We start from the raw sequence: 13,152 nt of genomic DNA, 5'->3' as shown, positions 1-13,152 counted from the left end.
GGACTAAAGTACCTCACAAAACACGCCTCACCTGGTCCGACTCCTTCTACAGCAGCAATAGGCTGCAGTCGACTGGCATTATGGAGGGCAAAAGCACCTAAAACTCGAGTTTATCCAGCATTTTTTGTTTAATATGCAAACATAATCTCAGGATTGTGCCCCGCTATCAAAGCTAATTAAAAATCCCACGAATGCTGAATAAATACGATCATAATGGCCTGCAAAACAATATGCAAACTATGGTTTTAATTTAAGCTGAGCTGAACTCAATGTAAAGAGTATGAGTGGCTTAAAAAGAGAAGCAAGCTTCTCTTTTTGGTGAGGAAAAAAAAGTTTATTATGACAACAAATAGAGCTCATGATTAAAAGTGTATTTGGTTTATTATTGGTCTTCATTATGAAGCAGTCTACCAAAGCTTTATCTACATGTTGTACATCAAATTATTCTTTAAAGATTCTTTAACTTACTAAGTTTTAAAAATAAAAACCCACAGTGAAGATTTGACACTTTTCTCAGTTTTTATTTTATTTCATGTGATACAGTTTTTTTAAAGACAGCGTAAAAGAGTAGCATGTAGTAAGTTATTGTGGATTATTCTTACAGGTTTTCCTTGAAAAGCGATCTGTTGTAAGAAAAAGAGGTTGTATTTGCAGAGTCTTTAAAAAGAACACAGACTGGTCTCACTTTAAAAGTGCATGGATGTGGTCAGAGTTTAGATGGTTCCAGATTAAGTAAAAACAAACTAAACTATCTGTTCATGAGGCAATCTTAATTCGGCACGTATTACATGTTGGGAAACCTCAGGATGATTTTTTTCCCCTTCAGTTTAGCTTCTCATCAGCTGCCAACGACTGGCAGAAAAGATAGAGCCACAGCAACGAGGGCAGAAACAAACAGGATGTCCAGCAGCAATCTGATGCTGAGGGAGCTGTGACATTTCCTCCCGTGGCCTCTGCTTCTGAACCACTGCACCACCTCGTCCAGGTTGCGCTCCTGTGGCTCATAACCGAGCTCCGCTTTGGCTTTTCCCATGCTGAAGTAATGCGTAACACCGGTTTTATACACCTCGGTGCGTGTCAGCAGCGGTTGGAAGTTGTAGAAGGGACCGATGAGGTGGTGAATCATTTCTGTGAGAAAGGCACAAAAGTAAACAAGAGAGATGGGAAGGCGCAGTTTGGGGAAACGATAGCCCAGGCCTTCCACCAGAGGTCTGAAGAATTCAAAATTGTTGACGGGCCTGCCATCTGAGATGAAGTAGGCCTGGCCGGCAGAGCGGTGCTGCTTCTCCGGGGTCAGCGCCTCTGCAGCCAGCTCGTGTGCTGACACCAGGTTGTCCACATGGACAAACTCCACCAGACTCTTGGGGTTTCCATAAACAAACCTGAAGATGCCCCTCTCTATGTATCCAACTATCCTGGGCAGGTGCCTCTGCTCTCCAGGCCCATAGATACCTGCTGGGCGCAGGGCACAGGTTCTCAGCACGCCAGAGCTGCCCCTCAACGCTGTGCCGTTGGCCTTTAGCACTGCCATCTCAGCCAGGGACTTGGTTCTGGAGTAGTGGTCAGGGTGAAGATGGAGGGGTAGATAGGGGAGGCTTTCATCCCCGTTCTCTATTACTTGGCCTCCAAAGACCACGTTGAAGGTGCTGGTGTACACCAGCCTGGACACTCCGTGCTGGAGGCAAGCCTTCAGGATGTTCTGCGTGCCTTGAACATTGACTGCCTCAATCAGATCCCTTTTCAGCTGCTCCCTACCGGACATGCCGTATGAGGCAATGTGGAACACACAGTCAACACCAGTGGACACGGCCTTCTCGATTTGTGCATATTCCCGTATATCACCTTGCAGAAAAACGATGTTCTTGGGCACTTCTTGGCTTGGAGGGGCCGTGTCAAACAAAATGACTTCGGCTCCCTTGTCATGCAATGCACAAGCAAGGCTGTAAATAAACAAACTATTAAAAGGCATAAAAGTACTCCATTTTCATTTAATATTGTGTAATTCAAAGCTATGACAAAAGTTGCTTGACGCTCAAAGAGCCACAATAACTTAGAAAACTGGCATAACACCGCCACCTTGTGGTCATACAGAATGACTGCACAAGGCAACTCTACAACGGTAACTGCACGTTTATTGACTGATGGAAACATTGAATAATCACATGAGAATGTTCTTACCGATAACCAAAATATCCACATCCTCCAGTTAACAAAAATCTGTTTGTACGTGTGTTTTCCATTGCGAGAGCACCTGTGATGTTATAAGATTATGGTTAATGAAGAGAACAAGTTTTAAAAATTGGAAACAAAAGCTGACTCATAAACACACACACAAATATATATATATAAAAAAGACGTTCATAAAAAAGATTAAACTTAACTTAAGGTACAACCCACAGGTTAATTAATCCACCTACTCACTAAACCCTCACTGAAAAATGCGATGAAATCCATAAAGTCTTTGCAATTTTTGCAAAACAAAAGTTTTGTTATTTTGGTTCTTGGAATGTGTTGAGACACTTGCTCAGCCACACCGATCACTCATTGGTCACTGAACGTCCACACATCCACATGTGCTTTATCCACAGGACCATTTCTAACTGAAAAGCTGTTGCTGTGTGCCATTCAGAATCAAATTAAGAACAATATCTCATCTTTTAATTGAAACAAAGAGTCTTCAATTCAAATTTATATCTCCTCTAGCTTTAAACTCTCTCATCCTTATATTTTAATCCGCATTGAATAAATATAGTTTTTTTTTTTATCATATCTCGAAAACTTTAGGTTCAGCATAAAAAGACTAACTGCAACAAATCTACTTAAAAATAGTTTCAGTTTTTTTTAGTTTTTTTTTTTAGTTTTGTAACTTCTTTCCCAAGGATTGTTCTAAAGTTCCTTTAATTTTTTTTTCCTAATTTTTTTTTTATTAATTGCAGACATACAGGATACAAACTAATGATGTTACATTTAATATCCTTAAAAACAAAGCCATACTTTTAACTGACTGTAATAGCAAGGTACATTCAGATGTACTACTCTCACTTCAGGTGCCTCAGTAAAATCTAAGGCAATCCAATGCAACAGCTCGGCCATTATCATACTCTTATGAGGCTTTTTTCATTTATTTTGTCCATGTTGGGTGCTAATAGGGTGAACCGAAATACTAAACATGTGATCATTATTAAAAAAAGTGAAGCTTTTTCATTCAAGTATTATTGATTGTATTTAAATAGATTGATGTACAGAATGCACCCATACCCCCCGGTGGAAATAGTCCTTATGCCTTTGGGGAGCTTGAGAAAACATTTCAACTCAATCATTCAAAAAAATTTGCGATTGGTGAGAAAAAATGACCACATTTAGCTCCGATGGGCTTAAACGTGCTCACATTGATTAAGAGAGCTGAGAGGGTCCAGAGAGTTGGTATTAAATGACCTTTTTATCAAAGTGCAAACACTACTCCTATGTATTCTGTGTAGTAACACATTATGGCATATTATAGTTTATCACTCGCTTTCCATAAAGGCGCGACATGCTCGCACCCTGTAGCCTACTCTGGACTGTCAGCTAACTCGAGTATTCATGAAAGGGACCAACCTCCTCCTAAGTCAGGAACAAAATATGAGAAATATTCGTCTTATATCAAACATTCAACCCACCGGACACCGAAGCACCGGACAGAGAGAGTTTCTGCTTCCTGCATTCGGTGTTTGTTACGTTTTTCACGCAGGAAAACACCGGAAATGCGTCCTAATTTTTTTCATAACGAAAAGCATAAATTCACCAGCAACTGATATTTCTGAAACACAATAAGGGAAAAAAAAGGGAAACTGAATATACCTAAATAATGAAGGTGTATTATACTCGTATTTTACAACTTGTCTGATTAAACATCACCCTAATTTGACAAATTCTCTGTATCCATGCTTTTGTTTTTAAGGGAAAAGCCGGAAGATGTATTCTTCCTTCAGCTAACTTTGCATTTTCCGGAGTGACGTAAATTCAGAATAAAAGCGGATATTTCTTTTTTATAGTTCAAAATTAACCATAGCTGTGAAATATTGTAGTTGATAGTACTATTTTAATAACCAACAGTATAATACGAAAGTAATTAAACTGTATAAATATAACTGAAACGTATTTTCAGAAACAAAAGTTTAGTATCTAAAATCGTACTCAGTTCTGGCACTTCTATAAAAAGCTGGCAAAGTTCATAATTAACTTTTCCACAGGTAAAATCTATTGAACACCATAATGCAACAATATGACTAAAAAACTTAATGGATACCGTGTCACTTTGGGCTTGATAGCGCCCCCTAGTGATGATGCTTGTGCTCTACATAACTTTTTAGCCAGCCGCTGAAAAGCCACGTCGTGTTGCGTTATCGGCTCTGAGCTTTAAACCGCGACAACACACACAAAGCTGCAGGTTACGTCACTGTCTAAAGGTAAGAGGTCTGTTTTGCAACCCCGGGCCAAATGATTCAAGATGGATCGATGAACTGAAGGGTGCTATGTCGGCAGCGCCTGTAGGGGCGAGGCTTCTGAGTTTCAATTCTGTTTTTTTTAAAGTTTTTGAAAGTAAAGGTAACTTTAGTAACTTGGAAATAAATGTTTGTAGTTTATTTTTTACATGGACTAAAAGAAATGCGCAACAACTTTTACCTCCACTTTATTTTCCAGTATGGCCCCATTAGGCAGGAAATCAACTGAGTCAGCAGTCCTTATGAAAGTTACATAAAGCTAGATAAATAACGTACCAACCACGGTGACGGTAAATTGTTTAGCAGGTAGTCATTACAAACATTTTAGATGCAATAGTTGTATATGAGCAGAAAATGACAAAAAAAACCTAACTTTGTTTCTATGCTTTTAGATAGTTGAGATGACCTTGAAAAAAATAAGTGCAACTTTGTATCAGATACTGGGTTGGCCTTTGGTGTGCAACATGTGTATCTATTTAGAAAATGATGTCATATTATGCAGCCCCTTGAAAGCCTTAAATGTGTCTTAAATTCCTGCAATGTCCTGCGTTTTAGAGGCAAAATGCATTTGGGGGAGTACTTCCAGAGGATTGGTTTCCATGGCTCTCATGATAAAGCGGACCTTCCAACGCTGAAGCTGATACACAAACTGCACGTCATGTCCATCCCGTTTGAAAATCTCAGCATTCACTGTGGTGAGAGGGTCACCATGGACCTTGAGGTGATTTTCAATAAGATTGTGAGGAGCAGCCGTGGAGGCTGGTGCCTCGAGAACAACTTCCTGTTTGGGTGGGTGCTGAGAGAAATGGGCTTCAACACTACAACACTGAGCTCAAGAGTTTTCAACAGTATCCTCAACGACTTCAGCCCTCTTGATTCTCACCTCATTAACAAAATCATCATTGATGGGAAGGCTTACATAGCAGATGTAAGCTTTGGGGTGTCATCTCAGGTACGGGAGCCGCTGGAGCTCATCTCTGGAAAGGACCAACCTCAGGCAGCGGGTGTGTTTCGCCTCATTGATAAGGGGGACATCTGGGTGCTGGAGAAAACTGGTAGAAAACCAGAGATTGTTAATCCAGAATTTGCTCATTCCAGTTTAGTGAACAGGAAGGAGACAAAGCGGATCTACTGCTTCACGTTGGAGCCTCGTGGGGCTGAACATTTCATCGATAAGAGCGACAGACTCCAAACAGACCCTGCCTCGTTATTCACCAACAAGTCCATCTGCTCTTTGCAAACACCAACGGGATTCAAAGCTCTGATCGGCTGGACCTACAGTGAGGTCACCTACAAACCTGAGGAAGGTGTGGATGCATTAGACATGAGGGATGTAACCGATGATGAGATGGAACAAGTTCTGAGGGAACAGTTCAATATAAAGCTGCAGAGCAAGCTAAAACCAGTGAGCAACACATCATTTTACACACTCTGAACACGTCTTCACTGAGGGATCACTTAGATAGTTTAGCTGTTTTCATTCGTGTATCTGTAGCTGAACATATATTACAGCATTTTAAAGTATTTATTTTATAGTATAAGTATTTATTCTATAGTATTTGTACATGAGTTAAAGGTAGCTGAAAGGTTGACAGATAACTGACAAAATGGACAATTCCTGTGTAGTAATGTTCACTAACTTAATAGTTATCTTACAATACTGAGCATTCCAATGTTTATTGTGTTTTAAAAGTTGGTTTGAATTGTATCTTCTATTGTCATCCTTAAGTATTAACCATTTTAACTTTATTTATCTCTATTAAACATGGCTGAGCCTTGTGCAAGGGCTGATAACAGCTCTATTATCACTTTACACATGCAATTGTAACACGTGCTCCTTTCCTCCTCTCAGGCAAAAAAAAAAAAGGCCTCCAACTTGCAGACGGACACGTCTTCTTTGTTGGCACACAAAGTCAGTTCTTAGTCGAGATCAAGTGTTCAATAACACAGCCTAAACTGTGGTGTTTGTCTGACTATTTATTTTATGTGTACAACTACTGCTGGAGTGGTATTATAATTCATTTACTTTGCTAATGATTTACTGTGTGAATGTGGCTTGCTGTTACTGAAATGGTATAGATGTGACCATCTACTCGCTTTACAAGAAAGTACAGATTATAAGATGTAAGACTTGTTTCCCAGCATTAAATGCCCCTTTTGATTTTTTGGCGTCTTATCGGTTGCATTTCTTTGGGTGTCGCTGCACGAAGCCAAACGCCGACCTAACAAATTCTCCTTGGTCATCTTAAAAGGACCTCTGTCTTGATATTAGGCAAATTTGAGTAAAATAGCTACTTCCTAATATCGTGAACAATGTGAGAATGAACTCTGGCCTTGGAAGTCTGACGCTAGTGATCGGAGGCTTAAACAGACTGATGATGACTAAAAACTAAAGGCATACTCTGTTTAAACCAGGACTGTAGTGACAGTGTCCTTGTTAGATTAGATTTCTTTCAAACACATTAGAAGAAAAAAGAAAAAAACAAATTAACTATCATTAGTCACCATTAAGCTTGGGCCTCTATCAGATCTAATAAGAGCGGTACAGAGTAAAGTGAGCAAAGGATGGGTGTGTTTGTATTGCTTATGAACTCTATGTTCTTCTTCTGGACAGAAGAGTGTGTTATTTCATAATCCAAAAGGCACATAATCACATTTTATGGGTACGGTCTGCCGTGGAGAATTATCAAAGTTGTATTAAAGTCTGAAGTCTAAAGCTTCAGAGAATCTACTGGCTAAACAGAGGGTATTCCAAAGAAAACTTGTTTTGTGCGCATTTTTCTGTTTGTTACATGTCATACTTTCACATCACATGGTTAGGCAAATGATCAACTAAGACAAGGATTGTGAAATATAGTTGCTCAATTCCTTTACAGTCAAATCTCTTGAGTTCGCGTGGAGCAAAAAGCTCTTAGCTTTTCTTTGTTTCCTGCTTCTCTATATGAATGCTCAATTTTGATTGCTTAAACTAGGTAAGGTTTAACATTTTTTTATTTGCTTTTCATATACTTCATTTACAGATTTGCACTGAATGCAACTGAACAGCAGTGTTCACATCTGCCTTGATCAGAAAGAGCGGTGTGGGCTTTTGTAAGCTTTGGGGCAACTGAGATGGCTTAACAAATGTATGTGTAAGTGTGGAACAAATAAGAACTAAATTCCTGCAATGTCCTGCATTTTACAGGCAAAATGCATTTGGGGGAGTACTTCCAGAGGATTGGTTTCCATGGCTCTTATGATAAAGCGGACCTTGCAACGCTGAAGCTGATACACAAACTGCACGTCATGTCCATCCCGTTTGAAAATCTCAGCATTCACTGTGGTGAGAGGATCACCATGGACCTTGAGGTGATTTTCAATAAGATTGTGAGGAGCAGCCGTGGAGGCTGGTGCCTCGAGAACAACTTCCTGTTTGGGTGGGTGCTGAGAGAAATGGGCTTCAACACTACAGCCTTGGGAGCGAGAGTTTTCGACAGTATCCTCAACAGCTTTGGTCTCAGTGAGAGTCATCACATTAATATGGTTAGAATTGATGGGAAGGCTTACATAGCAGATGTAAGCTTTGGGGTGTCATCTCAAGTGTGGGAACCACTGGAACTCATCTCTGGAAAGGACCAACCTCAGGCAGCGGGTGTGTTTCGCCTCTTAGACAAGGGGGAGATCTGGGTGTTTGAAAAAACTGGTAGGAAACCAAACGTTGTTAATCCAAAATTTGCTCAGTCCAGTTTACTGGACAGGAAGGAGACAAAGCAGATCTACTGCTTCACGTTGGAGCCTCGTGTGGCTGAGCATTTCTTTGAGATAAACCATACACTTCAAACAGATCCAACCTCTCTGTTCACCAACAAGTCCATCTGCTCTTTGCAGACACCAACGGGATTCAAAGCTCTGATTGGCTGGACCTACAGTGAGGTCACCTACAAACCTGAGGAAGGTGTGGATGCATTAGACATGAGGGACGTAACCGATGATGAGATGGAACAAGTTCTGAGGGAACAGTTCAATATAAAGCTGCAGAGCAAGCTAAAACCAGTCAACAACAAGGCAGATTACACACTCTGAACACGTCCTCTCTGAGGAATCATTTCGAAAACATCAAATCCTTTACTTGTTTTTTTTCTATAATAAATTTGTAACCAAACTGTATAACACTTGTAACATGAAGAACTTTATTTCAAAGTATATCTTTTAAGACTTATAGTCATCTCTTTACGAATTATGAGACGATTACACTTTGATGAAAGAGAATTAACCAAAAAAATTGATTATTCTTGTGTATTAACTTGTACATTTGTTATCTAACAATAACAATTATTATTCTGTGTGCTCACTCATCGAATATAATTTTTCTTGGATATTAAGTGTGTTGTTGTTTTATTTTATCTTGAAACACGGATCATTCCTTGGGTGGGAAAAAAAGCTGAAAACAGTGCAAATGAGAGCACTATTATCAGTCAAAACAAACAGATTTGGGTAACATGTGTTTACTCCATTCCTGCTCACTGTCAAATAATGAAAGCCTCCACCTGACAGAGCGCCACATGTTCTTTTTGGACACACAAAGCCAGTTCTCAAGCCAACATCAACAAGTGTTACATAAAGCAGCCTAAACTGTGGTGTTGCATTGCATGCACAGCTGCTGTTTGAGTCTTATTATAATAACTTTGCTTTTATTACTTACTTTCCTGATTATGTACTGTTAAGATATTGCTTGCTGTTATAAAAACTGTTTTATGACCACTTACTTGACAAGAAAGCAAAGATTACTAAATGTTTTTCTTGAAGATATGTGTGACCTCCAGACCAGTTGACATCTCATGGGCTGTTTTTGCGTTTCTCTGGGTGTGGCTACGCACAGCTAAACACCACCCAAGAAAACTCTCCCTGGTCGTGTTAAGAGGCCTTCTCACTTGATAAAAGGCGATTGAGAACATAACAGCCACCTCCCATCCGCCTGTTCAATGCGGAAATGAACTTTGCTCTTGAGAGTTTCATGCTAGCACTCAGAGGCATCTTGATAATGGCTAGAGGCTAAACACATTGTCGGTTTGAACCAGGATTTCTTAGAAAATAAAGTGATTTAAAAAAAAAAAAGGATTAACTGACATAAAACTAACCATCCAACTCCTTTACAAGAACTAGTGGTCGACATGTAATGTCTTCCTAAACCCTTTTACTCGCATTAACTACCATTAAGCACCATGAGCTAGTGCTCATACCAGACCTCATAAGACTGTTGCGAATGATTGAGAATGATGAACTGAGGAAGGGTATGTTTTTATTGTTTATAGATTCCATGTTTCTCTTCTAAATAAGAGAAAGGTTTCCAAATATTGTAATCATATTTGATGGATATAATTTGCCTTCAGGCATAAGTAAGGTTGTTCTAAAATCAAAAGTCAGCAGCAGAAGGAAAGCTCTTTGTCACATTCATAGTAATCCAACCAGACTTTGTTGCTGTGTTTGTACTGTACCCATTGGTTAATTGTGTAATCTTTCCCTTAGGGTATCACATGGGGTTAGACAACTGATCAGATCACTCAAACATTGTCAGGTATATAAAGTCAACACTTTCATAGCCTGAAATTCTACAGGAACAAAAAGCTCTGTTGGTTTTTTGTTTGTTTCTTGCTTCTATGTCAGAATACAACATTTTTTTAAATCTCTCAGACTATGACTGAGTATATTTCAGCATATTTCATGTTGCAGTTTTTTTTCCCTTTCTGAAATGTTCACATCAAGCTTTTTGTAAGCTTTGAGGCAACAGAGAGTGCATTGCAAATTTTGCATAGGCATGCAATAAATAGGTCAAATAAATCCCTGCAATGGGTTGCATTTTACAGACAAAATTTATTTGGAGGAATACCTTACTTTGTTATTTGCCAAAAGAATTGAACAAATGTAATGACCTTCTGGAACAATGTAGAGAAGTGCAAGATTAATTTCCTGTGTGAGAAACAGCGCCACCTATGACTATGTGAGATTTTTATAATTCAAGGTGGAGGGCAGGGTTCTACGTGTTATTTACATCCAATAAAATTTTAGTTTAGCACTTAGCCGATGCTGATTGGTCTGCAGGCCTGTCACTCTGCTCAGGGGAAACTGAGTCACAGCCAACAGCAGGCAGCTGTAGCCGGCTAAGAAATGAACTCCCTGGAGCAGGCCGAAGGTAACAAATACACCAAGCAACTCAAAATACAACGTTTTAAATTTTGCCTGAGCCTTGCAGCTGCAGTATTAAAAGGAAGTCTAAAGAAAGGTCGTTAGCTATTACTCAAAAAGTAAGGCGCACTGTTACGCTAGCTGTCTAATTCGCTTGCTACATGTAGCATACTTGCTAGCTTACCTGATAGGAATTCATTTGTTGAAGTGTTTGTAATTTTGGTTTCCATTTGTTTTTTCAATAACAGTGAGCTGATAGTACTGCTGTCAGTAATAGGCATTAAATCTGTCATATAACCAGTGCATATGTGAGACCTAGCACATTATTGACGTTTATAGCTGCTCTTAGTTACGGTTCCCCTCTTGTTTCAGTTTCCTTGAAATAACCATTTAGATACAAAACAGGCTAAGGCTCAGCCTTCCAGCTGATGTTGGCATTAATATTAAAGTTTCAGTTGCATGGCAGTCGGTCTTTGGATTGGGCGGGTATAGAAATGGATGAATGGATGGATGGATGGATGGATGGATGGAAAGGCTGAAATGTTCTGCATTTAAACGCTGTCTTTAATGTGGTAATTCTTCCAATAGACCTGAAGGCTTTTGAGAGAAGACTGACAGAGTATGTCTCCTGTTTACAACCTGCAACAGGCAGGTGGCGAAGTGAGTAACCGTTAATGGTGAATGTCAGAATTGTAGATGGCATGATGCTGCATGTATTTGCCAAATGCACGTTGTTTTGATGTATTTTTCTCTTTGTTAACATAAGTCCTACTTCAAGTATTGGATTAAAGAGTGAGAATTCAAAGAGGCTTTATGGGCATGAAAGTTTAAAAAAATATTGATATGCCAAAGCATCAGAATTGATTGTGTCCCAATATCTAGACAGCACACACTAAATGGCAGCATGGACATTAAAACACCATTAAGATTAGTATATAATGATTGATTACAATATGTATGTACATCATTTACGTGTGTGTGTGCATGCTCATGTGGTTGTATTTGGTGCATATAAGTTATGCTAACCTGGTAGCAAGACTTGTAACTTGTCAATAATACTGGAACAATATCTAATGTATTAATCTATTGTTGTTGCAATCGGTCTCATTCCCTTTTCTTGTTTCAGTGATTCTGATAGTGGTGTCCGTCTGTACAGCCACTGGGGCTTGGAACTGGTTAATAGACCCTGACACACAGAAGGTATTATTTTAGTGGAAAAGCAAGCCAAATTGTGGAAACTCGACCATGGACAGATAATGCATTGGGCCAATGTTTGTTAATGGTTAGAAAATTCATGTTAAAACTGCTTTCCTGACCCTACTACGATGACAATGACATGATCAAGGATTTCTATACAATGCTACATGCCAAAGGATTTGAGTTCAATATTAGTACTTAATCTGTGTAATTAGAAAACAAACTCATATCCAAACAGAACCCAGCCAGGTTTCAGCAGAATTTACATAGAAACCTGAGCTATCCTCAAAAATGGCAGCCCATGCTTGATTTTTGTCAGGCAGGGATAAACAAAGCAAAACCTTATGGTTGAAGCAGACAATCCTTCTGATGTTTTCTGTTTCGTCGCAGTTTTTTTACGTTTATTTAATACGCCTTGTAAATGTGAATGTTTTGCTATCAAAATTGACGTTGTGTGTGTCCCCCTTTGTTCGGCAGGTTTCTTTCTTGTCATCACTTTGGAATCATCCCTTCTTCACCATCAGCTGCGTCACTCTAATAGCTCTTTTTTTTGCGGGGATACACAAACGAGTCGTGGCACCATCGATGTATCCTTTGTGTGATGCGCTAAATGTCAACTGGTGTGCTTTTTCTGGCTTATGAATTGAACAGCGACACGAAAACCATTGATTTCCCCTTCAGGTTGCTGGTTATTGTCTTTGACCTTTGCCCCTTCAGAATCGCTGCCCGCTGCCGCACTGTTTTAGCAGAATACAACATGTCTTGTGATGATGTGAGTCCACGTTTCTTATTTTGCTCTTGCGAGCTCCAATGTTTCCTGTCAGTTTGTTAAACGTGTTTTTCTTTTTTAAAAACCCATCTTTTTTTCTTTTTTTTTTTTTTTTTTTTAGACGGGGAAGCTCATTCTCAAACCTCGACCTAACATCCAGTAACTACTGTCCCGGTGCTCTCTGTTGAGCCTTTTGATAGTCCCAGACCACTCAGTGTCTCCAGTCCTGCGGATGGCCTGATCAACGCAGAGGGGAACAGCGCTGAGGTGGATTTGTTTTTTTCTTCTTTTTTCATCAGGAAGATGTAAAATGCATTTGAAACAAAGAAATGAACTGATGGAGCCTTTTAACTGTGTCGCTGTGTGGATTTCACCATCAAAGCTGCTGATCTGCTCACTTAATCTTTGATGTATTTTACACATTAAATAACAGTGCAAATGTTTATCTCTGTTTCTGATGTTCATCATGTATTTTATCGAAATGTCTATTTTATAAAGTTATTTACCCAATAAATACACTTGGTGTGAGATTGGCTCTCG

The 13,152-nt window shown here is 39.4% G+C and overlaps 3 protein-coding genes across 7 annotated transcripts; 2 read left to right on the top strand and 1 right to left on the bottom strand.

Moving 5' to 3' along the window:
• Positions 1–506: 506 nt before the first annotated feature.
• Positions 507–3,692, bottom strand: sdr42e1 (short chain dehydrogenase/reductase family 42E, member 1). Of its 2 annotated transcripts, none has more exons than XM_075471920.1 (3): positions 3,660–3,692; positions 2,179–2,251; positions 507–1,940 (listed from the first exon to the last, which is right to left on the bottom strand). In XM_075471920.1, exons 2-3 carry the CDS (start codon positions 2,238–2,240, stop codon positions 839–841), a joined length of 1,164 nt encoding a protein of 387 aa, XP_075328035.1. In that variant the 5' UTR covers positions 2,241–2,251; positions 3,660–3,692; the 3' UTR covers positions 507–838. The 2 variants fall into 2 exon arrangements, with proteins under 2 accessions (XP_075328035.1, XP_075328027.1); XM_075471912.1 differs by having other exon boundaries at positions 3,598–3,680.
• A 638-nt stretch (positions 3,693–4,330) lies between these two features.
• On the top strand, positions 4,331–9,100 carry LOC142379740 (arylamine N-acetyltransferase, pineal gland isozyme NAT-10-like). Of its 4 annotated transcripts, XM_075464967.1 has the most exons (4): positions 4,331–4,448; positions 5,042–5,889; positions 6,337–6,396; positions 7,669–7,844. In XM_075464967.1, exons 2-4 carry the CDS (start codon positions 5,047–5,049, stop codon positions 7,744–7,746), a joined length of 981 nt encoding a protein of 326 aa, XP_075321082.1. In that variant the 5' UTR covers positions 4,331–4,448; positions 5,042–5,046; the 3' UTR covers positions 7,747–7,844. The 4 variants fall into 4 exon arrangements, with proteins under 4 accessions (XP_075321082.1, XP_075321090.1, XP_075321099.1 ...); XM_075464975.1 differs by lacking the exon at positions 6,337–6,396 and having other exon boundaries at positions 5,040–5,889; XM_075464984.1 differs by lacking the exon at positions 7,669–7,844 and having other exon boundaries at positions 5,040–5,889; positions 6,337–6,649.
• Positions 9,101–10,558: 1,458 nt separating this feature from the next.
• Positions 10,559–13,142, top strand: cnep1r1 (CTD nuclear envelope phosphatase 1 regulatory subunit 1). Its single transcript, XM_075471898.1, has 6 exons — positions 10,559–10,653; positions 11,235–11,306; positions 11,773–11,846; positions 12,321–12,430; positions 12,561–12,615; positions 12,734–13,142. Exons 1-6 carry the CDS (start codon positions 10,629–10,631, stop codon positions 12,773–12,775), a joined length of 378 nt encoding a protein of 125 aa, XP_075328013.1. The 5' UTR covers positions 10,559–10,628; the 3' UTR covers positions 12,776–13,142.
• The last annotated feature ends 10 nt before the right edge of the window (positions 13,143–13,152 follow it).

Source organism: Odontesthes bonariensis, chromosome 1 (assembly GCF_027942865.1).
Source record: "Odontesthes bonariensis isolate fOdoBon6 chromosome 1, fOdoBon6.hap1, whole genome shotgun sequence".
Classification (NCBI taxonomy): domain Eukaryota; kingdom Metazoa; phylum Chordata; class Actinopteri; order Atheriniformes; family Atherinopsidae; genus Odontesthes; species Odontesthes bonariensis.
This window is presented reverse-complemented; position numbering and strand designations above follow the sequence as displayed.

What these genes read in the sequence shown, in the direction of transcription:
- cnep1r1 (XM_075471898.1), top strand. Translation starts at nt 10,629, where the DNA reads ATGAACTCCCTGGAGCAGGCCGAAG. An exon ending in TGCAACAGGCAGGTGGCGAA is followed by an intron (nt 11,307 to 11,772) that starts GTGAGTAACCGT and finishes TTCTTGTTTCAG; the next exon opens with TGATTCTGATAGTGGTGTCC. An exon ending in CGAGTCGTGGCACCATCGAT is followed by an intron (nt 12,431 to 12,560) that starts GTATCCTTTGTG and finishes TTGCCCCTTCAG; the next exon opens with AATCGCTGCCCGCTGCCGCA.
- sdr42e1 (XM_075471920.1), bottom strand. Translation starts at nt 2,240, where the DNA reads ATGGAAAACACACGTACAAACAGATTTTTGTTAACTGGAGGATGTGGA. An exon ending in TGTGGATATTTTGGTTATCG is followed by an intron (nt 1,941 to 2,178) that starts GTAAGAACATTC and finishes GTTTATTTACAG; the next exon opens with CCTTGCTTGTGCATTGCATG.
- LOC142379740 (XM_075464967.1), top strand. Translation starts at nt 5,047, where the DNA reads ATGCATTTGGGGGAGTACTTCCAGAGGATTGGTTTCCATGGCTCTCAT. An exon ending in TGCAGAGCAAGCTAAAACCA is followed by an intron (nt 5,890 to 6,336) that starts GTGAGCAACACA and finishes TCCTCCTCTCAG; the next exon opens with GCAAAAAAAAAAAAGGCCTC. An exon ending in CTTCTTTGTTGGCACACAAA is followed by an intron (nt 6,397 to 7,668) that starts GTCAGTTCTTAG and finishes TGCATTTTACAG; the next exon opens with GCAAAATGCATTTGGGGGAG.